Consider the following 26,185-nt stretch of genomic DNA (forward strand, 5'->3'; position numbering starts at 1 on the left):
TTTCTGGAAAAGAATTCCGAGCCTCCCCCTCAGACACCTAAGAAGAAGCAGAGAAAAAGCAGCCCAGAAGACGAACAGCTGCTCTACCCAGTGCATGCCTCACCCTCCTAGTTGGCCACACGCCCTGCATCGCCCTCTCTCGCAGACTTGGGGAGCAGAAGAGCGAGTGTTCCTGAATATCCCTCAATGGCTGCCTGTGGCCAGAGAGTCACCTTTCAGCTGAGGCAGCTCCCCTTTTTCACTGAGGCAGCTCTCCCTTCGGGGCCTGGTGACATGAGTAGATCCACCCCCAGGCTTCAGGGTGGCAAAGACCAGTCGTTTGCTGATAGTCTGACCGATAACTGAAGGTCATTTCCCCCTCCACCCCCCACCGCAGCATGTTTCCCTGAGCTGCTAGAGAGTGGATGAGTTCCATGACAGTCACAGACCCACAGAGACCAGCCTTGCCGGGGATGGGACCCCCTGTCTAAGGCTGGACTTTGGAGGGAGACCAAGGGGTACAGCTGGGGTACGGGAGCAAGGCAGAGAAAAGATGTGGGAAGAAGTGGCACCAGAAGGCAAGACTCTTTGGGGCCCAAGTATCCCACATTTACTACTTTATAAACATGAGTTTCACAAAGTCGGGAGTCTGCCCTCTGGAGCGAAATCCTAGAGAGTGGGTCTCTTGGCATTTGTTTATGACATTTGTCAGCAAAGGATGGTTTTTATTTTATTGCCATTAGCATATCGAAGTATAAATAAGCAACACTGCTCCGATTTACCCGGAAAGTTTCCTCGGGAAATCCCTGGTGATCCTGGGGGGGTTGCCTACAAGGGGAGAAAAAAGGCTCATCCTGTCAACATCTTGCAATGTCTTTCTCCCCCAACTTGAGGATGAAGAAGGTTGTTACCTTTTGGAGCAGAGTAATTTTCACAGAATAGTAGAAAACAAAAGAAATTCTGAATAATAAAATTAACACTGAATATTGGTGGGTTTTTGAAATCTACATGTAAATGACATAAAAGTTAGAATTTCATACTGAAAACTTTGCTAGAGATCTGTTTCTTCATCTGAAATAATTAGTGGTTATTATTATGTAAAATACTAATAATTTAGCAGGGAAGAAGTTTCAGAGTAATAATTTAGCAGGGAAGAAGTTTCAGAGTAACTCAGATGGTGTCTTACTAATGTCCATGATCTCTGTACCTAAATCTGCTTATCAGAATGATTGAAGAAAATGCAGGATGTACAAATCTCCTAGTGGGGTGGTTATAGGCTTTTTCTGAATTATAGCTAGAGTCTTTCTGGTACTTTGAAGACATGCATTGGAAACTGTAAAAGTTGCATTTTGCATATCCTTGAAAGGTCGAGAAATGTTTTTCTGAGATCAGGATTACTATACTTTTACGCTTTTGTTCTCGTCTTTAAGAAAATCTTCTTCCTTTTGTGCCCTTTATCCTTTGTGCTGTAAAATTCCCATACCCATTCTTTTATCAAAAGTCAAGGAAAACTTCCCAAATTCCCATAATTACATTCAGGTATAAGCTCCTGGGTGCTCTGTGGAAGTGACACTATTTAGACAGCATTATTTGGCATTCTTTTAAATATATGTATGTGTGTGTGCACACACATACACACACACATATACACACACATATGTGTGTGTGTATGTGTAATATACATACATATGTGTGTGTGTGTGTGTATATATATATATATATATATATACACACACACACACATATGTGGTTTTTAGTTTTTTGAATGGAAAAAGACAGAAAACATAATATAATAGACGTTACCAAAATTAAACAGATATTCGCATCTGTTTAACAGTTGAGAGACAGCATAGTACAGTGGTTACTGTCATTAACAGGGAGGATGAGTCATACAAGTTACTTCTCTTGCCTCAGTGTTCTTCATCTGTGAAATGGGGATAATTACAGTAGCGACCTCATAGAGAAGATTAAAGGAGTTAATGTGTGGAAAGGTCAGGGTCTGGTACATGGAAAGTGCTCTATACATTTCTGTCAAATTTTAAAAGGAAAAGTATCTCTCTCTTTTTTTAAAGTTATTTTTGTTTTACTAGTCTCTGTCCCAAACATGGGGCTTGAGCTCACGGCCCCAAGATCGAGAGTCATATGCTCCTCTGACTGAGCTAGCTGGGTGCCCCGAAAGGAAAACTATCTTTCTGTAATTGCTTCAGGCCCTCTGGCATTTTTAAAGAAGTAAAATGTAAAATTCGATCTTCTTTTCTTCCTCCCTACTTCCCCAGAGCTAACTACATGCTGAAGTTGGGGGATGTGACCGTCATGCCATTTTTAGTGCTTCTACTGGTATATCATAAATAGTATATATTATTTTTCTGCATTATAAAACTACATAAATAGGGACATATTGCGTGCATCCTTGGTAACTTTCTGCAGCCATGCAACATTATGTTTTTGATATTGATACACATTGATAGATGTGGTTCTAGTTTCTTCATTGTAAATGCTGTTTACTGTCCCATTATATGAATAAACCACTGAGAACAAAGTGGTGGGAAATGCTGTAAACAGCATCTTAGAACAAGTGCTTGGCTTGTGAGATTCTTCTCTCTGATGGATAATTTACAGTCAGGTGACAGGATGAACATCTTCAGTTTTACCAGGTATCTCACGAGCAGTGAATAGCAGACTGCATTTTCCATGACTTCACCAATACTTGGGGTCACTGGGTTTACTGACTTTTGCCTCTCTGATGGGTATGCAATGCCATGGTTTCCATTTTTATTTCCATAATCAATAGTGAGGTTGGGCACTTTTATGATTGTTGGCTGCTGGGGCTTCTTCCTCTGCGAGTTGCCTTCTTATGCCGTGAGTTTGGGATATCTATTATTTCCCACTTTCTATTTTCTTATTGATTGATAAGGGTTCTTTATTTATTCTGAATACTAGTCCTTGGTAGAACACGTGACTTGTAAATGACTTCTCTCAGACTGTGGTTTGTCTTCTTTATTTTGGTGATAATGCCTTTTACAGTAAAAATATTCTATAATGTAGTGTCATTCAGCAGTATTTGTCTCTATGGCTTATGGTTTTTATTTCTTTTAAAAGTCCCTGTAATGCCTGGGTGGCTCAGTCAGTTAATCATCTGACTCTTGATTTCAGCTCAGGTCATGGGATCGAACCCCGCGTTGGGCTCCACATTGGGTGTGGAACCTGCTTAAGGTTCTCTCTCTCCCTCTCCTTCTGCTTCTCTCTCTCTCTCTCTCTCTCTCTCTCTCTCTCAAATAAAATAAAATAAAATAAAATAAAATAAAATAAAAGTCCCCATATCAGTGTGTTAGGAGACAGCATCGTGTTTTGTTTTGTTTTGTTTTTTAAATCTCGTAGTTTTAACTTCTCACAGGTCTTTAGTCCATCAGGAATTTATTTTACTTATAGCATAAGGAAAGGATTTTTTTTCTTTTTTTACTTTTTCCGTTTTGAGAACCAACTTTCCTCACACTACTTCTTGAATAGTCCTTTCTCCATGGCTTTGTCCCACTCCTTCTGCCATATATCAAGCTTTCATAAATCCCGTGTCTTTTTCCGGGCTGTTTTGTTCCATAATTCTGTTTGTTCCATCCCTGTGCCAAAACCACAGTGTTAATAGTGTTGATAGCTAGTACAGCAAGTGCTCCCTCTTACTGTTTTCTTCAGAATTGCAGGATTGTTGCTGTCAGTGGTATATTTTTATTAAACTGTGTTCTCTAATTTTTTTTCTAGTATCTGGGGTTGCTGTTGAATCTATATATTGATTGTACATCATTCAGTCATATTGAATCCTCATTAGTTCTAATAGTGTGTCTGCAGGTTTCCTTGGATTCGCTGTTATATCACCTGAGAAAAAGCAGTTTTGATTATCCTTCCTAATCCATATGCGTTTTTATTTCTTTTTCTTGTACTAACGGTGCTACTCAGACTGACTTCAGATGCAGCAATAACAAAAAATCTGAGTTTCAAGTTTTTGTTTTTGAGTAATCTCTACACCCAACATCGGGCTCGGGCTTACACCCCTGAGATCAACAGTCTCATGCTCCACTGACTGAGCCAGCCTGGTGCTCCTATTCCCCCGCAAAAATCCAAGTTTAAGGACAATGTTTCTAATGTTTCATCATTAAGCGTTACCCTTCTCTGAGGTTTTTGGTTGGATATCTTTCGCCAAATTAAAAGAGTTCTTACTTATAACTTATTTTTTCTTAACCTTTTTCTGACGCTATCAAGATTATCGTATGGAGCTCCTCTTATTTCTTATTGTAGAATATATTAGGACTAGACTATGTAGCGTCAAACCATCCTTATATTCCTGAGATAAATTCTTCTTGGTCATGATGTATTTTTTCGTACTTTGCTAGGTCTGTTTTGCTAATATTTTATTTAGGGGGTTGCGTTTAAATTTCAAGCTTTTCCTTTTACTACTTGCCTATCATTCAGATTAATACTAGCCTTATAAAATGAATTGACAGGGCGCCTGGGTGGCTCAGTCGGTTGAGCAGCTGACTCTTGGTTTCAGCTCAAGTCATGATCCCAGGGTCGTGGGATCAAACCCCACATCAGCCTCTGTGCTGAGCATGGAGCATGCCTAATATTCTCTCTCTCTCTCTCTCTCTCTCTCTCTCTCTCTCTCCCTCTCTCTCTGCTCTTCTCCCCTGCTTGTGCTCTCTCTCTCTCTCTCTCTAAAATAAAATAACAATAAAAAATTTAAAAACATAAAATGAATGGACATTGCGATGTTTAATTTAACTGACAGCTCACCTGAAGTATAAGAAAGAATTTAGTTACAGTTGTACCGTACTTCTCATACTTAATTCCGGTGTTTCTCACAGCATTCCATGCATTTTCCACCCTAATTGCTGACTAACCTTCAAGATTAAATTATTGACTCCCTTGACATTGCGCAAGTTCTGTAGTGACTGTGCATTATAGCTTCTTCAGAGGCAAGTTTCTAACTATCCATGGAAAAAAGCAGTAAGATCCACTGGGAATGAATAGGGTCCCAGCCCCAGAAATCAGCATCTGACACACTCATGACTTCAACACAGCTTGAATTCCAGAAGTCATCAACACATTCTTCAAGGCATTTTTTTTTCTTAGAGAAATGCCTTTGGGATCTCACTTCAATGGTACTATCATATCACTTGAGTCCCAGGTATACCAATTTGGAACAAAATGAAGTTGAGTTAATCGCAATGGTGCCATGACTAAGACTTTGTCTTGAGAATGAGTGCCTCCGAGCAGGATCTCTGTCCAGTGACTACTGCCTGTCAGGTTGTTGAGTGGGGCAAGACTCTATCATATTCAACTTCCAACAGACTTATTTTTTTTTAACATCTTCTTCCGTGATGCTAATGCAGGTGGCTCCACAATTAGGACTCTTTAAAGCACATTGTAAATTAGAACTTGGCATAAAATTGCATTTATTTGCCAGGAAATTCTTAGTCTTTCATAAAGACTCTCCCTTAGGGATTCTCCAGAGGGCCTCCATAGTTCCTCAGTTGTAACTAATAGAAGATAAATTAGTTAAAAGACTTCACAAAGTCTTACATTGCCTTAAATATCAGGTATCTGGATGAAATAAGCAGCTATTTGATTGATATAATCGTTCTTCAGATACTTCTGCAAAGAGTCGTTGGTTACCCAAAACAAAGACACTGAAAGCTGAGAGGTTATTCCAAAAATAAAGATTATCAACTTTCTATGGAGAATAAATTTTCTATTACCTTGTGCCTCCTCACAAGGCAACTGTCGCCATCCTGCTTTGTCACCTGCTTGAAAAGCTACTCCATAGGAAGGGACATAGCAGCATGGGTCTGCTCAGGACAGGAAAAGTTACTGACATCTGAAGGCATGCTGGAGCTTTTCAAGGAACCCACGCAGACTTGTCTTGAAAACGCTGCTGTGTCCGAAACAGAATGCCAGCGGGTGTTAGCTATGAATCGCTAACTTCTAAAGAACAGTGTCGTTTATGGAGCCCCTCTGGAGGGGTTGGAACACAGAGGGTGACCAGAGGCTTGCCTCTGTACTTCCCATTTCTGGTATAGGACCCGGCACATCATAGGGGCTTATGTAGTGAAGGGATGAAGCCATCCCTACAGGTCCCCTTCAGTTCATTTTGTTCTAAATCATAAGACTCTTGAATTCAGTCTCTTAAGGGTACACCAGCGTGTTAACTAATCTGGAATCTTTGGTTTATATCAACCACCAATGCCGTCCCCATTTCAGATGCCAGTTTACAATTCTGCCGACGCCAATGGAAATTTTTCTAGGAGCAGCCTCCTTGGCCCATCTCTTCCGGCTGAAAAAACTCCCCGGTTTCCTGAGGAGAATCCCTAGTTGGCCAGTCTCTTTAGATCTGTGGAGGTTACCTTTTCAAATGATCAAATGAAAGCATACTTATTCTAGGAAATGGAGAATATGCAGAAAAATCGCAGAGAACAATATCATCCATGACCTTATCACCCAAAGACAATGACTCTTCTTGTCACTTTGGTGTGCAGTCATCAAATAGGTAGACTTACCATGAACTTGATGAAACCAAGGTTCAGGTCCCCATGCATAAGTAATTAACTTTCCTACTGGATTTGATATTTCTAATTGTTCTTAAAGAGGTCCCTCAAAACTGTATAAGCTTCAAACCAAACAAGACCTGTTCCATCATCCCTGCCATCAAGGTGATTAACTGATTTCTACAAATCTGGTTCCTTTCTGTTTTGTAGTATGCTTTACCACTTAACAAACTATAAAAATTTTCTCGTATCCTTCTAGAATTCCTTTAATGACAGTGTAGTGTTCAACGAATTTATTTATCAAATGAATGGATTTATTAAATGACTCCCCTAATGTTGGAATTCCCCTATGTTCTTCCTATAGATGATGTTTTATTGAGCATCCTGACAACTACATCTTCATGCATAAATATGTAGAAATGAAATTATCGGCTCAAACCGTATGTGTAATTTAGAGGGCTTTTGACACAAATAGCCCTTTAGAGAAGCGCTGTCAGTTTACTTTCCCAACAGTGGTATGTGAGAAAATTCACTTTCCCAACCCTTGTCAGCACTGTTTATTGTACTGTAAACGCCTTTGCCAATTTCACAGGTATAAAAAGCTATCTTAATATTTTCATATTTATATTTTTCTTATTAAGTTGACAACTGAGTTCCCTATCGGAAAGTACTATAAGCACTCTTTCTATTTTTAAGGCATTGGCCATTTGCAATAGTTGTAATGCAGATACTGATTTGCATAATCATAAATTGGATTTGGAGAAACTGAGGAATGTAGGTCATTTGGATTGTCCCCATCATCTGCCTGTGGGAAATGCCATTTAGGGGAGATTATGGAAGGCATGCCAGAAGGGAAGCATACATATTAGATTGGCCGCATTACAGGGAGAATTGAATTCATTTCAGCTGAAAGATATGTGAGCATCTACTACGAGTCTAACATTCTACTATATATTCCCATCTGATGAATGCAGGTAATCATACTGTGGAATTAAAAGCTATACTTGTGGAGCGCCTGGGTGCCTCAGTCGGTTAAGCGTCTGACTTCAGCTCAGGTCACGATCTCACGGTTCGTGAGTTTGAGCCCCGCGTCGGACTCTGTGCTGACAGCTCAGAGCCTGGAGCCTGCCTCGGATTCTGTGTCTCCCTTTCTCTCTGTCTTTCCCCTGCTTGCACTTGATCTCTCTCTTAAAAAACAAATAAACATTAATTTTTTTTTTAAAAAAAAGCCATGCTTGTAATTTGTAAAACACAATGTGAGCACAGGTGTAAGAAAAATTAATTCCTGGGGCACCTGGGTGGCTCTGATGGTTAAGCGTCCAGCTCTTGATTTCAACTCAGGTCACCATCTCCCAGTTCGTGGGTTTGAGCCCCACATCGGGCTCTGCGCTCACGGCACAGAGCCTCTCTCTGCCCCTCCCCTGCTTGCGTGCACGCACACGCATTCTCTTGTTCTGTCTCTCAGAATAAATAAACTTGAAAAGAAAGAAAAATTAATTCCTCGATTCTCAGTGGAAACGTGACACAGGAGTGGTCGCGGAAGATGGCTCAGAGGAGGTAGTGTGTGTGCCCAGCAAACTGGTGGGAAGGTCACCCACGGTGGCGGTGCAGCGTGCGTCGTAAGCGTGCATGCTGAGTTCACAGAACAGCAAGATTTGCGGCACATCCAGAGTGCCATAGGACTGCGGCCTGGTGTGGGGTAATAGGGCCGCAATGGGAGACTGAGGTCTGTATTGGCCCATTCAGGCTGCTGTCACAAACTCGAGTACACAGAGTATCTTAAAACAGCGTATTTGTCACAGTTCCAAAGGCTGGAAGTTCAAGACCAAGGCACCAGCAAATCCGGCTGGTGCCCGGGGCGGACCCACTTCACGGTTCGCCGATGGCTCTCTTCTCAGTCTATGTCTGTGTGACAGAAAACGGAGAGAGAAAACAAACTCTTGTGTCGCTTCTTAGAAGGGCACTCCTGGCATGGGGGTCCTCCACCCTTGGGGGCCTAATTACCTCCCAGAGGCCCCACCTCCAAACACCATCACCTGGGAGATTAGGGTTTTAACATAAGAATGGGGGGGGGGAGGCACACAGACATTCAGTCCGTAGCAAGGCGACTGGGTGAAAATCCTTGCTTAACTACATCAAGACAAGGAATATTCGAGATGTCCCACGTTCCGGAACTCATTCCGAGATTCAAAAGATTATAAGGATGTATAGCCCCAGCGTGACCTGCCAAGCGTACTTTATTTCTGTTTTGTAAAATGTGACCAAGAGTTCTTGGTGAAAAATCCACATTGCCTCTGCAGGGCCATTGAGGTGGAAGAACCCTGGGACATTCTGGCCTCTCAGAGGGGCTCCAGGTGTCTTGAGGTTGATTTCAATACTGTTGCTCTCAGAGCCCTATGCCTGCCCCGGCTCCCCTCGGCAAAGTGGATTGTTTCCAACCACATGTCAGTGTTTAAGTAGACTTAAAGACGGGAATCTTTTTTTCTGAGCTGCCCCCCCACCCCCATCATGCTTCAGTATCATCAAGCCGATGGGCAGGAGAAGAGTGTGAGGACAGCTAGCATTGTCCAGAGAGGAAGAGTGGAGGAGATGGGTAAGACTCGGTGCAGAATTTCAGACGCCTTATGCGTCAAGGGAGGGATTGTGGGGTCTGTGATTGACAGAATGGGATATCGAAGCTAGATAGCCATTTACTAGCTTTCGCTTTAGGCAGGCACCTTGGACCTTCTGATCTTCCTTTTCCTTATCTGTGACATGGGGCCATCATAGCCACCTGACAGGAGACACAGTGCTGATGGGAAAACTGTGCACCCCGTTGCTGACACATAGCAGACCTCCTCTAAAGGCGTTTCCCTGTCCTCCTCCTTCACAAAAGGAGAGTTTATGATCCAAAGTCCTTCAGACTGCCCCTGGAATCTGGATCAGGCAGTACAGCCGAGGGCTAGGAAAGTAGCCAGCGTGTACTGAATCTCATCACCATGCCAGTAAAACGCCATCATGTATTAAGAGATTGCCTTCTGACTTAAAGCATTTCTAAATACCTCTCCTGAGTCGAGAAAGCAAACTGAATCCAGTGCAAAAAGACTCTTCCCCTCTGTTTGAAAAGGCATTTTTCCCGTCTTCTCCGGATTTTCACAATCTCTAACTGGACTCTTAGCCCCAGCTGGCAGCTGCACCAGCCAGACCCTGAGGTAACCGTCATTTGGGCCCAATCTTTTCTTTTTTTTTTTCACTCAGAGCCTACAAATTCTATTTCAAGCACACACACGTACAGAATGCAGATGTGGGAATGAGAACCAGGCCCTCTGGGTGAATGAGGCTGTCATATTTGACTGTAGCGAGGCCATAAGTAACCCATTGGCGGGGGCCTCGCCCAGGCATGGTCGGGTCCCAGACCTCAAGAGTGGTTTTGGCATTTTGCTACGGCATTACCGATCCCATTGGGGCAGTCACCACGTCTCCCGTTTGGGACGAAAAATTGCAAGATCTGTGTGATCAGACAGACTCGAAAGGATTTTTCTGAACCCTGAGGAATCTGTAACGGCATGGATATTTTGAAAAACTCACTCCCTGAAGAAGTTGAGGATCAAAATTTCCTCGGAGGGGAAATCTAGCTGCTTATGCTCAGTGCAGAAGGACTACTCCAATCAAGGAGTAAGGAAACAGCTACTTCAGAAAGTATTTCTAATCTGTGTACAAATCAGAAACAAGACTACTAGGCTGTTTCATGTAGCAAAAGCCCTTACAGCTTGCACAGACCCCAGGCGAACATTCCTTTTGGCTGACTGACAAACCATTCATTCCTTCATTCATTCAACAGACATTTGTTGAGAACTTGCTTCGCGACAGGTGGTATCTATAGGCACTAAGGGTTCTGTGGTGAACAACAACAAAAGTTTAAAAACCAATCCCAGACCTCATGAAGGTTACAGTCTAGAGGAAGAAAGTGATGACAAATAACAGCAAGAGTTAAAATATGAATTACACTGTATGTGAATGTTACTGAGGAATAGAAATGAAATAAGAATGGGGGGTATGAAGTATTAGGGTGAATGGTTGCTGAAATTTTGGACAAGGTGGAAAGGCCTCATGAGAAGCTGATTATGATAAATACCTCATTGATGGTCTGCGTGGATATAGACCGAGATCAAAAATATTTCCTTCCGGATTTTCAAAGCTATTTCTCCATTGTCTTCTGGTTTCTGAGTTGCTATTGACTGACTTTCTTTTTCTTCCTTTCTTTCTTCCTTCTTCTTTCTTTCTTTCCTTCTTTCTTTCTTTCTCTTTCCTTCCTTCCTTCCTTCCTTCCTTTCTTTCCTTCTTTGCTTCCTTCCTTCATTTTATTTACTTTTTTATTGAAAAATTTTTTAATTTATTTTTTTTTAGAGAGAGAGAGTAAGGAAAGGGCAGAGAGAGAGGGAGAGAGAGAATCTTAAACAGCTTCCATGTCCAGCACAGAGCCCAATGGGGGCCTCCATCTCAGGACCATGAGATCATGACCTGAACTGAAATCAAGAGTCAGAAGCTAGACCAACTGAGCCACCCAAGCCCCCTCCGGGTGGCTGTTCTAATGCCTTTCTGACTCCTGATTCTTTATGACCTTCCTCCCCAAATCCCTGGGAACTTGTAGGACCTTCTGTTCTCCCCTTACCATCTGGAATGTCTCAGTGACAAGCCCGAGTCTGTGGTGTGTTTCATAAGCTTTTTCGATCTCTGATGTCAGGTCCTTCAGTGTGGGGGAACATTTTTTCAGGATACTTTTTGTAGAACTTTTGCTTTCCCTGATCTCTTTTATCCAAATTCCAGTTAGTAAGACTTGGGATGCTCTGAAATAATTCTGTTTTTCTTACTGTTTTTCACTGTCTCCTGTCCCGTCATCTTTTTGCTCTGCTTTCTGTGATTTCATCAACTTTTTCTTCCTCCCTGAATTTTTTTTTTAATTAAGTAATCTGTACGCCCAACCCCAAGATCAAAAGTCACATGCTCTACTGACTGAGCCTGCCAGGCACGCCTCTTCTCCCTCAATTCTTAATTCCTGCTGTCATGGTTCCCAGAGACTGCCCTTGTTCTCCAAATGTTCCCCTTTTCTTGGACAGTCTCATCTTTTCTGAGTTTCTGTTTTCTGTTTATTTTGGTGTTTCATGTTAGTGGTTTCTGTGAAATGTCTGTTAATCCTGGGTAGTCTGTGAGTGTGTGAGTGGGGCATAGTCGTACTAACTGGAAGCTTTCATATGGGGTTGGGCCACTTCGCAATGAGGTGATCAGACAGCACTTGACCGTTACCCTCAAGTGTAATGGAACCCCTGTAGGGTTCCTCCAGCTTCCTGACTGAGGGTCACCTCTTTGCAAGCGTTTTGTCAGAAGGCACCTCACCCACTCTCCCCTGTGCCTGATGAGCCAGAATCCAGTCTGTTTTTTTCTACCTCTTAAGTCTTCTTCTGTAGGGAGTCGGTTGGCTGAGTGGGATAGAAGGGGAGTTTCAAACCGTTTGCAGCACCATTAAAAAGAAGGAACAGTTCCATCAGGCTTCGTGATTTGCACTCAGTCTGAATTCCTCCCCTCAGAAGGATCTGGTGCTTTGGTTTTGGAGCTTCCCTGGCCCTGCATGTTTTTTGTCTGTTAGTCTGCTTTGTTTTGTTTTGTTGGTTTTTTTTTAAGGGATATTTCTTTATTTTAGTTTATTTTTATTTTTTGAGAGAGAGAGTGCTCAAGTTCGCACACAGGTTGGGGAGGGGCAGAGGGAAAGGGAGGGAGAGAATCTCAAGCAGGCTCCACGCTCAGCACAGAGCCTAATGCAGGGCTCAATCTCACGACCCTGAGATCATGACCTGAGCCGAAATCAAGAGTCAGACACTTAACTGACTGAGCCACCCAGGCACCCCAGCCCTGCATGTTTTATGTGGAGTTCTCCCCTTGAAGACTTAGGTGTTGACTTTCTCTTGTCTGTTGTTTCCTCTCTCATTCCCTTAATTCTTTAATTTATGCTTTGTTAATCTCCGTTGTCACTTTAATGGACTTTCAGGAGGAGATAGAGACGAATACGTTGCATGAATTGCCATCTTTAATCAGAAACCATATTCTATTCTCTTTTGAGTCTCTCCTGCCAAGGCTTACTCTAAGGGTATTAGTCTGTCCTCAATAGATTCTCACAGGAAGTGGATTCAAATGAAATGTCCGGATCTTTGATACCCTGTTTCAGTTATACATTTCTGAATAACAAGGGACCCTAAACATAGTGAGTTAAATTAACAACTATTTATTTGCTTTATTCTGTAGTTTCGGCAGGGCTTGGAGGGGGCATTGCATTTCTGTTCCATCTGACAGCTGGAGCAGGTCACCTGGGAGCTGGAGGTGCTCTCAAGATGGGTCACCCACATGACTGGCCAGTGGTCCGGCTATCGAATGGGTGCTTAGTGGGGGCTGTCAGTCAGGACTTTCATTCTTCTTCATGTGGCCTCGCCATTGGGCTCAGGTGGACTCACAGAAGCTTGGTTCAGTGAGGGAGCGTCCAACACCACACTCATCGAGAAGATAAGGTCTAGTGTGCAAGCACTTACCAAGCCTCCATTTTGCATTTTGCATGCTAATGTCTCATTGGTCAAAACAAGCGAGACATGGTCAAACCCAGACACAATGTGGTAAGGGATTACACTCACAGGGGTATGAATACCGGGAGGTATTGTTCATTGGAAGCCACATACCCCCTGGAACTCCAAAATTCTGTGATCTGATGTTTCCATTTGTCTTTTGTGTAACTGGTTTGCTCCATTTTCTTTCTGAAACATTGGGGTACCAGATTCTTTTCTTAGATAGTTTCATTTGGCATAAACATTCAATAAATATGTATTAGAGCCACAGAAATATTGTAGCCTTTCCTCTTAACATGTCTCTGAATGGACTATAAAGATTTAAACTATTTGGCGTACCCATCACTGTAATGATTGTGTTGTTAGTTAGCGAAAGACATGGGGAAAATCACCCTACGAGTCAAATTCCTAAATATTCCTTTCAGGGGAATCGAGTATTGTCTTTTGCTTTCGGCTACCAGAAGTTGGCTTCCTGTCTCTGGTTTTAAGAGTTGAAAATTAGCCTCTTTAACATCTGCCTGGACTCCAAGGAATAAAAGTGAATATTTATGCGAATCTTTGGAAATTCCAAACAAATGTCTCTTATTACACTCTTTCCAAGCTTGTCCTGAACATTGCTGTCTGTGGTAAGACAGGAGTGGCTGAACTTTTGCTGCGTGTTGTGTGCATCTTGATCTGGGACTGATAACCTTGTTCATTTTGCATGCAGGGGTTCTCTATCTCCAGTATGGGGACGAAACCAAGCAGCTCAGGATGCCGAATGAAATCACAAGTGCAGACACAATCCGTGCTCTCTTCGTAAGTGCCTTTCCACAGCAGCTCACCATGAAGATGCTAGAGTCGCCCAGTGTTGCCATTTACATCAAAGACGAAAGCAGAAATGTCTATTATGAACTAAACGATGTAAGGTAGGTAGTTACATCGTGTGTGTGTGTGCGTGTGTGTGTGTGTGTGTGTGTGTGTGTGTGTGTATGTCCAACATACTGCAGTTAGCATTGTTACAGTTTGTACTGAGTCCTAATCTCTCCATGTCCCCATGAACAAAGCACAGCTATTACCCTGATTGGTAGGCTTATCTTACCCCCAGGTGTGGATTCACGATCTGCTTTTCTGTAATCCATTTATAAGGTCTGGTTTACAAAGATGAGGACAGACTTCTTCCACATAGATCCTTGCCTATTACATCTGAAAAGAATGTTAAGAAATAATCTAGTCCACTAAGAGTTAGGGAAACTGAGGCCCAGAAGGTAGTGGAGGGACTTGATCAACACCATAAGGCCATGCTTGTGACTGGAACTTTCCCAGCTCCTTCTCAAGTGCTCTTTCCCTCACAGAGGCCGTGAAACATTTTAGGTAATGATCCCACTGCGCCATTATTTAAACCAACAGGTTAGAGTCAAAGCAGGGGACCCTGTGCTGTTGTCCACAAGAAAAAAGACTGAGAAACATTGTCCTTTTTCATGTTTTTCTTAAATAGTTGGCCTTACCAAAGAATCTCACTTCCCAGGTGGGCTTTCTCCAGGGCCCCCAGGAAAATGTCCTCTCAAATGAAGCTAAGCAGACTCAAGCCACAGCAGGCTGCACAGAAGTAAAAGCATCTGTGTCTACTGAGGTGTTGGTGTGTCCAGAGCAGAGGGGACCCATCTGATCTCTTCCAGCCAAACAGCCTGACAAACCGGACTTAGGTCAGCCCAGAAAAGCAGTCGCTCCTATAGCCTCTAGACATTTTAGAACTTAAAAAATTATGTAGTGACTAATTCCGCCCTTTCATTTTATGGGACCAGAAACTCGGATGTGTAAAAGTTAAAGGGCTCATTCAAGATCACACAGCCAGGTTATTTCCAAGCCCAGCCCCAGGCCTGACTGTCCGCATCCTTGGTGACAAGTTTTTTATTCCCTCGGAATGTTCTCTGACCAACTGACCTGGTCCACAACTTGGATTTTTGGGTCCCTTCCCCATGGGGACAACAGGAGGCCCTGTTTCTTCATTATGAAATTAGTAAGAACCACTTCCTAAAAATATGCCTCCTAGTGCATACGAAGTGTAAACTGATAAATATCTAACAATGATCACAGATGACATATTTAGGCGTGTGCCAAAGTGTATGAGTAATTTAGGGCTTTCAAAGTTTGACGCATGCCCTAAGGTATGGGTGCTACATCTGTTGCACGGCCTTGCTGCTTTTAAAAAACATGTTTAAATATTCATGGGTATCAGAAAATTCATGTCTGTTTTTTGAAATAAATTATTAATCAGCCTGCCACCAAAAAACAAAATCGAATTTATAGAGCATGAACTTAAACGTGGAGCGATCGCAGGATCTCTGAAGAGTGTGTTTGCGGTCATACGATCGCGTGTAGTATTTTCACACTGACATACAGCAATTGTTTTACAGCAATTTCCTTGAATTTCCATGTTGTGCAGTCAGAGTACTGGAATAGTAAATCCGTATGACACTACACGAAGCCACTTTTCATTATGGAGCTCAAGCCTGATGAGGTGATTAGAAACAATTGGACCCCACTGTCTTGCAACCATTTTTATTTATTGACTTATTTATTTTCATGCAAGCACTTTTAAACTGCAATGAGTCACGATTTTCTAGAGACTTTCCCAAACTCAGGGTGCTACTGCTAGGGTTTCCTCTACACGTTCTTCCAGAGTGTTGCAAGGAAGTCTTAGAAAAAGAGATGGGAGGGAGGTCAAAGAGGACGAGGTCGCCCCAAATTTCAAACTGAGATACTTCTCCTTGGTGCAAAGTCAGTTGACAAAATAGATAAAAATAGTGCTTGAGAGAAGATGGGATCCTTTCTTTAAACATTAATAATATTCAGTTAATATGTTTACATTTGTGAAAGTGATTTTAATCTCATTTAAAATGTTTAACTGGTGGGGCGCCTGGGTGGCTCAGTCGGGTAAGCATCCGACTTCGGCTCACGTCATGATCTCGCGATTCATGAGTTTGAGCCCCGGGTCAGGCTCTGTGCTGACAGCTCAGAGCCTGGAGCCTGCTTCCGATTCTGTGTCTCCCTCTCTCTCTGCCCCTCCCCTGCTCGTACTCTGTCTCTGAATAAACGTTAAAAAAATTTTTTTAATGTTTAACTGGAAAGTCATTGATTTATAACTTTGTCTATAATTTTACTTTTCAGTATTTTGATTTCCTTATAAAAATGGACCTACAAATATTTTAAGTGGGTAAAGTGTTTTTATTTCGTGATGAATATAATGTTTATGCTAGGTGATCAAATGTAGGTTTGTTTCCCAAGAATTACTCTCTTTCTTTGCTCATGTGCATAAAATGCCTCAATTATGTTTTATTTGAATGGGAGAATAACTTCTCACCATCGGCATTATATACAGTGCCCCCTTCCCCACAAAATGTACCATGTAGACTATAACTGAAGACAATGGCTTTCATCTTCTGAGCCCAGAGACAAATTTCCTTCCACATCCAGTATTTTTGAGACAAATTTCCTTTCATATCTAGTATTTTTGAAGTGAGAGCGTATTTGTTAAACATTTAACTATTTCGTCATTGTGTTGGGTTCTTCGTATTTTCCTTAAGGAAATGCTGTAGAGCGGTCAGGTTGAAATCCCATGTTGTAAATGTTGCCATGGTAAATGCAATCTGGGCCTTTGCTGTTGGTTCCTCTTGGATGAGCATGTTTCTAAATTAATCATAAACCAACCTCATCTTTTTAAAATACCTTTAGAATCACACTAAGTTTTTTTCATGGCTCAAGTGAGGTTTTCAGCTTCTTCATATTGTCACTTGTGACTCCCTCCCCCCTCCAGCCACAGGAGGGTCCTTTAGGGAATTCCTGTATCCTCACCTTCTGTGAGCTCTTGCCTTCGAAGTAACCCAACCCCTCTCACACCAGCTTGTAATGAGCTACTTGAAGGCTGGGGCAGCCATGCAAGCTTGGGCTAGTCATTGCTTCAAAGCAATTACTGACATATTTAAAGGAGGGAAGCAAGACCAGTCCAAGAATCCCTCACTTCATTTAAAACAAAACATAACCCAGTAATGCCAGAGATTGCGATCAGCCCACAGAGCGTGTGCTGCACCTGGAGGAAAGGAATGCGTTTTCCTGCACACATTTCCCTGAGCTCAGCGCGCCGGCCTTGGGGAGACTCAGTGTAGACGGGGCTGAAAGTGCCCTGGGTGGCCCTTCTGCTGATGAAAGCTGAATGTGGAGGGAGAAGGACTTCATAGAAGTTCATATGCTTTTAAACAATTATAAGGTAGGGCTCTAAGCAAGGTGTGGGACTTCTGTCCTTTGCTGCAGTATGGCTGACACTGGAGCTCTAAACGCTAGGCTCAGAAGGAGAAACAGACCAGCGGAAGACTTTCTCTGCTATTCCTTCTAAACACCCTGCACGTCCAGTAAGTCAACCTGTATGCAGAAAAGTCTTTTTAAAACCCACTGTGGAAGAGAAAAAAAAAAAAAAAGCATCGGAAGGATACTAGTTTTGATCTTGGTGGTACTTTTTTTTTTTTTTCTGGACTGCAAATACATTTTCTTTTCCTTGCTGAAAGTATTTGAAGGGGAAACCATTTTCATTTGTGCGCATTCATGAGATAAGCAGAAAACCAGGTGTTTGGGCAAAGTAAACTATTAAATATTTAAATATTAACCAAATCTCTTTGAACGTATTGTAAGTATTGGAGCTTTATTGTCTCTTTAAGTGTTAGCTTTCCTTGCTCAAATCTTGAAAGAAAGCCCCTGCTACCTGGTATTTGTGGGTGGAGGACGCTGGGGAAAGACTGATACTTTCCTAAGAACAAAAACAGGATAGAAAAGCCGACGTCACTTTTCTCCTTTTCCTTATTTATTTTTGCCTATTTTGTGGTGAAGGGACTTTTTGTCTGGTTGATTGTCGACAACAGCTGGAGTGTCTGTTCATGTCTTTTACCTGATTCTCCAGGGCAGGCAAAGGACATGGCCAAAATAAGGCTCCTTTCATCTGCCATAGTTATTGCTGTGTTTGATTCCAGGAACATTCAGGACCGATCGCTCCTCAAAGTGTACAATAAAGACCCTGCGCACGCATTCAATCACACACCGAAAACTGTGAATGGAGACATGAGGGTAAGTGTTCCCGTTCTATTTTTAATTTTGTTCGACAGGTCAGACCGGCCCATTTGTTCTCTGGCATGGTCTCCTGATGGCAACCACAGTCCACCATCAGATCTTAAAGGTTCTCAACACTCATCTTGTCTGATGACTCATTATTTGTTCCTTGGTAAAGAAATCAGATTTCCTGGACATTTGGGGCAAAGGGAGTGATATAGGGCCCGACACATCCTCATTTATCTCTAAGCATGGAATTTCGTTGTGTCCTCACTCCGAGGGGATCCTGCGAATCTTTGCATAAAAGTATCTGTGGTCTACGTACAATTAACTTACTCAGAGGATCTCTTGCTCTTTTTTTCTCCAATGAAAACTAACAAAACAACAACAACAACAAAACCAATGTACAGTTCCACGTAGAATCTGTTAACATTCTCCTGTCAGCTATTCCAAGCATCCTACTTAAATTGTTCCCTTTTGAATTGAAGACCGTTTGCTGCTGTACTGTATTAACATTATCAGACCTTATCTGAATCACGTTGAAGGCATAGTCCAAAAATCTGCATGATTTGGGAGCTAAAGTTCTCTAGATGTAGATCATCTCAGAAGATTATCCAAACATTCAAAGCACACAGGGATGTTTTGAAGAAAAAAGCACCGGGGAACAGAAAAGGCAGGTTTTTAAAATCACATTAATGCAGGTTCGCTAAAAAGGGATTGAGTTTCTAACAATAACGTTACGTTCCCCTCCAGCTGTACCTCCTCCCCACCACACACACAAATTTAGAAGATGCTGCACCATTTTATATCATCCTTTCTGAGGATTAGCACTTTGCTGGATGCTGGAGTTTAACTAGAAAAAAGTAAATGAATAGGTGTTCTTGTCAAAGAGACCAGGCACTGTCCGTGTCGTGGTAGCATTCCCGAGGTAAGGCTGTCTCTGCTTCCGGACAGCACGTATCAGTTTGCTGTTGTTGCTGTAACAAATGAATATACGTTTAGTGGCTTAACATGACACAGGTTTGCTATCTTAAACTTCTCGAGGTCAGAAGTCTGACATGGTCCTCAGTGGACTATAAACTCCAGGAGTCATTGACAGGACATCAGCTGTCCTTTCTGGAAGCTGTAGAGAGAATGTTTCCATTTTTCCCGGTTTCTGGAGGTCACACGCATTCCTTGACTTGTGGTCCCCTTTCTCCATCTTCAGACTCAGCCAAATAGCATCTCTCTGACCCTGCTTCCATCATCACGTCTCTAACCCTCCCTCTTCCACTTTTAAGGACATTTGTGATTACATCGAGCCCACCCAGTGCTCCAAAATAATCTCCTTATTTTAAGGTCGGCTCTGTAGCAACCTTAATCCCCCTTTCCTGTATAGTCAGAGGTTCAATGGATTCGGATGCAGACATCTTTGGGGGACGATTGTTCTGTGTCCCCCACAAGGTGTGTGAGTTTAGGACCGAGAGGCCAGGAGGTCCGATCGAAAGCACTGGAAGAATTTCTAGGGAATGCTGGACTGCAATATGAGTGATGACATTGTGGGACAGAGCCCACACCTTGGGAAAAAGGCTTCTTGCGTCCTCAACTGCTTTTTTTATGTCAGAAATGATGTGCAATTTGAAGTGAAGGCTGTGTTGCTACTTCAGAAAATCTAGGATTTTGAGGCTTATTTTTAGCTAGTTACACTTTAAATGTAAACCAGCACCACGTGAAGACAGATTGAGTCATGCTGATCATGAAACATGGACTGAGTGTCATAGTACCCTTGCTTTTTATTATTTCATTATTTTTTCTCACTGACATCCTTAAGTGTCTTTGTTCCCTTGGTATCCTTATTTTTTTGATATGTCTGGCCTTCGAACTGGACTTTCGTGGCTGTCGCAGTTCTGTTTCTGTTACGTGGAGGCCACACGGGGCCCCAGAATCGCCTCTGAAAATCTTGTTTATGGCTGGGGAGGACACCTGTTTTAACTCTTAAGCAGATGTGGTACCTACATAAAGACCAGCAGTGAGCACGTAGAGACTCAAATATCAACCATATGGATGAAACCCGTTAGAATTCAGAACTTTGGCTATGAGTTTCAGTAAAGCTGTTCTGCTTTCACTTTTAGACGAGACCCTAGCGATCTTTCTGTGTTGCCCACAGCCTCCTTTTACACAGTGGTGTGTGTGTGTGTGTGTGTGTGTGTGTGTGTGTGAGGAAATCAACTGTTGTCCTCAGATGACAAGACAGCACATGTTCGCCATCCAACCCACAGACACGCTTTTAGGTTTCCATGAAGACTACTCAGATATGAGAAACAGAACGTGGTTTTAAAACCAACGAGGTGTGATCATGCCTGCAGTTTGTAACTTGGCCCCGATTTGCAGATTCCAGAAGCTAAGAGACATGGAATTCTCTCTCTTTCCCCCATGAGCGTGGCTGCCTTGCCATTAAAGGAAAGGAGGTTTTGGTGAGCCCGGCCTGAAGCCCAGCTGCATTACCCCGTCAGTTATGGTAAAGAACAGAAAGAGAGAACAAAGCAGGGATCAATTGTTGTAGACTAAACCAAGCTGCATGGTAGGCTTAGGGGAGCTCCATCCTTCCGTATGTTTGCAATGTGCGTGTGGCCGTGAAGAAATCTGATGATAACTACTCGTATGAGTCAGTTACGCAGCCCTGCGCCTGATGTCATCTGCCTTCAACCACCAGCCTCCAGATGCAGCCTGGGACAGCCCGCCCGGCTGCCCACTCATTACCAGCAAATACGCATATCAGCAGAAACATTGGTTGGATCAAGCAGGGGTGCAAAAACAGCAACACCAGAGCTTGGCAGTGGCCCCTGAGACCGTCTGGCAACGGTGCCTTTAAGATCTTACCTGCAAAACCCAAGAAAACGTGAGACTCCGAATCCACCACAGTCCGTTCCCCAGAGCAGTTTTATGATGGCGGTGGTGTTACTCGGGAAGCATGTTAGACTCAAGTATTAACTTTGAGGATGTGGGCCCCAGAGCATGCACAGAATATGCCTGCTGGGGAAAACATGTGTCTAGTTTTTCATTTAGCATCTAGCTGAGCACTTCTGAGGCTAGTCTGTGGAAGGAGACTTGTAGTTTTCTGCTGGAACTGAGCACACCCGGCTCCTGATTCTTTACACGTGGGTGCAAATCACCCTGATCTAATTTAATCACATGGCTTTTGTTTTATTACAAAATTAGATAGTCGCTTTGAAATTTAGTTCCCAAGGGATTGAGCTCACCATATGGAAGAGGCCCTCTTGCAAAAAATGGTGCATGCATTCACAGGGCTTGCAATTCACAAATGTACAACTCAAAGATGAGCCATTCCATTTTGTGGCTCTCAGAGGGTACCAGTGACTTCCTGTTCACCAAACCCAGTGGCTTTTTCACAGTTAGGGCCTTTTCTACCTTTTTACGCACTTTGAGATTACTACCTTAGATTTTCTGGTCCCATCTTTCAGTTCTTTCCCTCTTGTGTGTCTTTAATTTTTACTTATATGTGACAGCTTTGCATTTAGATACGCATTTCGAACACACTCCCCCAATTGGCCCTACATCCTAAATTATTTCCTAATACCAAAATCAGTCGCTGCCTCCCAGACCTCTTTTATTTCAGGTCCGCATTTGCACCAACCAGTGGTTTCCTTAGAAATCTTGGTTCCCATTACACCGCCATTTCTAAATCCCCTCCGTATGTTCAAACACATCTCAGCCTGCTTCATTCACTAACTCCTCTTCCTTCTGCCCCTAAACCGTCTTCAGTGTGCTCAGGCAGAACTCACTACAGTGTATGTGTGTGTGTTGAGTGTGTGTATATGTGTGAATTTGCTTTTGTTTAAATATGCACCTTTTCACTTGTGGTTTTTATCTTACTGCTGGCTTCGCTTACCTCAACGTGGATGACCCTAGAAACTATAACCCTAACTTTGCCATTTCTCTAGACTTCAAGAGCTCAGTGTTCAACTTCCAGTGACTATCTCCATGTGGATATTCTTCCAATGTCTCCGTTATATCCTGTTGAAAAAATCCTAATTTCTTTTTCTCCTAAGTCCTTTTCCTGCTTGCTTTTCTATTTTTGCACATGGTAGGGTGACTGCGATGGTGCATGTGTGTGTTTTGAAGGGTGGGGAAGAAGAGACTTAAAAAGTTGAGCTATCAGTGATTCTTTAAGTGCCTGACCCCTGTTTCTCAACACATCCCTGGTCACCAGAGCTCATGCAGGCCACTCAGCAAGGCCTCTCATGGATGGTCCTTCTACGATTGCCTGCACCACTGCTAACTTTATTGAGCATTTATTACACACTCCTACAGGTGATCTCATTTAATCCCCAGGACAACATTTTGAGGCAGGTATCGGTATAAGCTCTCATGTTTATAGCTCAGAAAACAGTCACTTAGGTATGTTAAGAGATTTGTCCAAGAATGCACAGCTAGAGAGTGGCAGAGCTGAGATTTGAACCCAGGTAGGTAGGCTCCGGATCCTCAGCTCTTGGCAACATGACTCTGCTGCTCTAGGTCTGGCGTTCAGTATTATCCTAGCAATCAGTCATGCAACAGTCTTTAGCCAGGCTTCCAACTCTTCTCACCCCAGTCTAACGACGACTCTTCCCCAAGCCATACCCCTAAGCCCACCTTCCCACTGCACCAAGAATAGCACAGGCCGATAGACAGTAGTATCATCTGCACCCCGACACCCAAGCAGAGACACCTCACAGTTCTTACTCCAGGTGTGTGAGGTGGCCTTTCCTTCCCCAAATATCTACCTTTCAAAATTCTATCCATCTAGCACACTACAAAACGGTTGCCCAATTCCTTCTATAAGCTACTGGCCTGAAAAAAGGGTTGGCGGGGACAGTATTACGTTTCCTGGGTCACATCTATACCCTAACAACCAAATGCCATGTGTGTGCCATGTTAGGATCCTGATTGGAACAACCAACTCTAACAAAAGAAAAGAGAAAAAAGAAAAAAATCTTTGAAACCCTTTAAGAAATCCGAACATGTGTTAGAAATTGGATGATATTAGGGGATAACTGGTAATTCTGTTGGGTATAATAATGGCTTGCTGGTTATGTTTTTTAAAATGAGACATACTAAGTGTTTGCAGGCTAAATGGCACGATAAATGGGACTTGCTGAAAAATAGTCCAGCAGAGGAAACCCAAAAAGTGGACATAGGTGATACAAAATTGGTAAACTGCTGAAAAATGTCAAAGATAGATGAAAGGAATTCCCTGTATTATTTTCTCCACTGTTTCTGAATGGTTGAAAATATCTGCATTAAGATCTGTCAAAACACAAACGCTTGTTTTTAGAGACCAAATGAAAGACCACCTACTCGATGAAGCTTTCCCTAATGCTCTGTCAGAATTTATCTTTCCTTTTTGGGGCACGTTGCACATTGTCCTTGTGTTATAATTATTTATCGATTTATTTTTAAGTAATAGCACTTTTTTTTAAATTTATTTGAGAGAAAGAGAACATGTGCGGGGGAGGGGACGTTAGAGAGAGAGGGAGACGGAATCCCAAACAGGCTCTGCACACTCAGCACAGAGCCCAATGCAGGGTTTGAACCCACGAACCATGAGATTATGACCTGAGCCAAAACCGAGAGTCAGACGCTTCTACGATGGAGTGACCCAGGCACCCCATGGTATTATAATCATTTAGATGCACATTCATCTCAGTCTGCAAGACTGTAAATTCTCCAAAAGCATAAACCGTCTCGTGTTCATCTTTGTATCCCTCAGAAAGTCGGCCGAGGTGTCCTACCCATGGTGAGTGTAAACACGGAATGCATTGAGTACTATCATGGTAGTGCTGTAAATACTGTATTATTCATTTTCTGTCATTAACGAGAACCCACTGTAAAAATATCTCTCTGTTCTCATCACCAGAAATAGTTGTGCTTCTCCTGGTTTATTTTTGTCATATGGACACTTTGAATCTTGAAAGTGATCATTTTCCCTCTTTGTGTTGCTACTCTAAAGCTTGGAATTAAATTTGTGGCCCGCCCACAACAAGCGTACAGGCGTTTGCGGCGTGTATTTTGTGTGTTGGCTTCGTTCCTGGCCTCTCTTTTTTAATTTTCCTATTTTTATCTTTTTGTCATATGCTCCACTTTGACTTTTTTGGGGCAAAATTGTAATGATTTATGCGAATTCTATTCCTTTGTGGAATCAGGCAGAATATAAGAAGTATTCATTCTATACCATTGTTTTTTTTTTTTTCGATGTAAGGTAAGAGACCTTTTTGTATCTCTACAGTAGGCAATGTGTTAAATACTTTACATACTGTCTAGTCCATAGCTCTGCAAAGTAGGTATACTGTCTCCATCTTTATGGATGATACGACTGAGGCCAGTGAGTCTTTCCCAGGCCCACAAGCTGGTAAATGTCAGACATCGGATTTGAACCCAGTTCTTTCTAACTCTTTGTATTCAGTTCTAGCCTCCCTTCCTTGATATTTCTATGAAAGTTTAAAAAGTTTTGAAATGATGCTCCTGATGAGATTTTAGAACATGTAAATATCCTTTCTTAATATCTGTTTCACTTTCTTAACTCTACTATGCATCTATTTCGTGGCATCTTTTTATATTTAACTTTGCTCCATTTCATTCTTTTTTGGCCAAGCTAAAAAGATACTCTCCACCCTTACCCCCGCTCCCACCCACCCCCCCCCCAAAAAAAAATAAAAGAAGAAGAAGCATATGTCATTTAGTATGTATGTCTGAAATGGCCATGCCTTAGAGCTTTTTTCCATGGGGTAGTGTTCTGGCTGAGAGGATTTGGGGAGGGATGAAGTAATCCTATAGAAATGGAAGAGGAAAGAACCCCAGAGAAATGGAAGTTTCCAGGGCACCTGGGTGGCTCAAATCTATTGAGCATCCAACTTTGGCCTCAGGTCATGATCTCACGGCTCTCGAGTTGTCAACATGGAGCCTGCTTGGGATTCTCTGTCCCCCTCTCTCTTTACCCCTCCCTGCTTGTGCATTCTCTCTCAAAAATAAACAAACATTTTTTTTTTTAAAAAAAGGAAAGAAGTGGAAGTTTCCAGAAACACTCTTTCATCATTCAAGGTCCTCCTCCTTGACCCACCACCACCAGCAGTGGTATTAGTGACTATCATTCATCACCTACTGACTCTCTGCCAGGTACTGCTCCAAACATCGCACCCCTATTCATTCTCATTTGATTCTCAGAACAACCCAGTGTGAAGGAAATTCTCATTATCCCCTGTTTCAGATGTGGGAGCCGAAGGTCAGAGAGGCTAGGGAACTTGCTCGAAGCCGCACGGCTCTTCAGTGGTAGAACTGGCTTTGGAACCAGGCAGGCCAACTCTAGGACTGGCCTTCTTGCTCACTCTGGTGGCCACAACTGTCCTTCCCCACTCTGCTGTCTTCATCATCAATGTCCATGTGCCACCTATGTTTGGGGACCTAACTCAAAAGCCAGTATTTTTAACATGACCTCCCTACCATTTCCTTTCGCCAAGCCTGTCTCAGAACCTCCACAGGACCTTAGCTGTCCATCTCCTTCCCTTTCTTCCTGCCTGCCATGGACACACCAGAAGTTCCTTTCTAACCCCTGAGCTTCTTTAGGGGTGAAGGTTTCCTCCAGTTCGTCTTCATGCTCCCTGTGTTTCCCTCTGGCAATGTCCTGCTCTGAGGAAATTCTCATTAACTGTCCGGATGAAAAAGGGGTTCGCTTCAGCACTTTTCCTACTGCAAACTTTCCGTGAATGCCCTATTTGCTAAGATCAGTACAATGATTTGTAAATAGAAGTATGAGCATTTGTAACACATTCCCTAGCTTATCTTAGTGGTAGTTCCTGACCAAAATGAGAAATGAGAGTATCTGTCTTGTCCTAACAAATTCTCCCATCCTATCAATAAAATTGTATAACAGTTAATAATCCTAACTTTTCTTAACGTTTATTATTTATTTTGAGAAAGGGAGAGAGAGAGACAGAGTGCAAGCAGGGGAGGGGCAGAGAGAGAGGGAGGCACAGA

At 42.6% G+C, this 26,185-nt stretch overlaps 1 protein-coding gene across 13 annotated transcripts in view; it reads left to right on the forward strand.

Moving 5' to 3' along the window:
* The window catches only part of KIAA1217 (KIAA1217 ortholog), a 303,651-nt gene that overhangs the window by 187,969 nt on the left and 89,497 nt on the right, over positions 1-26,185 (forward strand). For all 13 annotated transcript variants that reach the window (XM_047865682.1, XM_047865674.1, XM_047865672.1 and 10 more), the window contains 2 exons: positions 13,809-14,007; positions 18,100-18,193. In XM_047865682.1, coding sequence (XP_047721638.1) covers positions 13,809-14,007; positions 18,100-18,193 — 293 coding nt within the window. The remainder of the gene's footprint in view (positions 1-13,808; positions 14,008-18,099; positions 18,194-26,185) is intronic.

This window comes from Prionailurus viverrinus, chromosome B4 (assembly GCF_022837055.1).
Source record: "Prionailurus viverrinus isolate Anna chromosome B4, UM_Priviv_1.0, whole genome shotgun sequence".
In the NCBI taxonomy this organism is placed as follows: domain Eukaryota; kingdom Metazoa; phylum Chordata; class Mammalia; order Carnivora; family Felidae; genus Prionailurus; species Prionailurus viverrinus.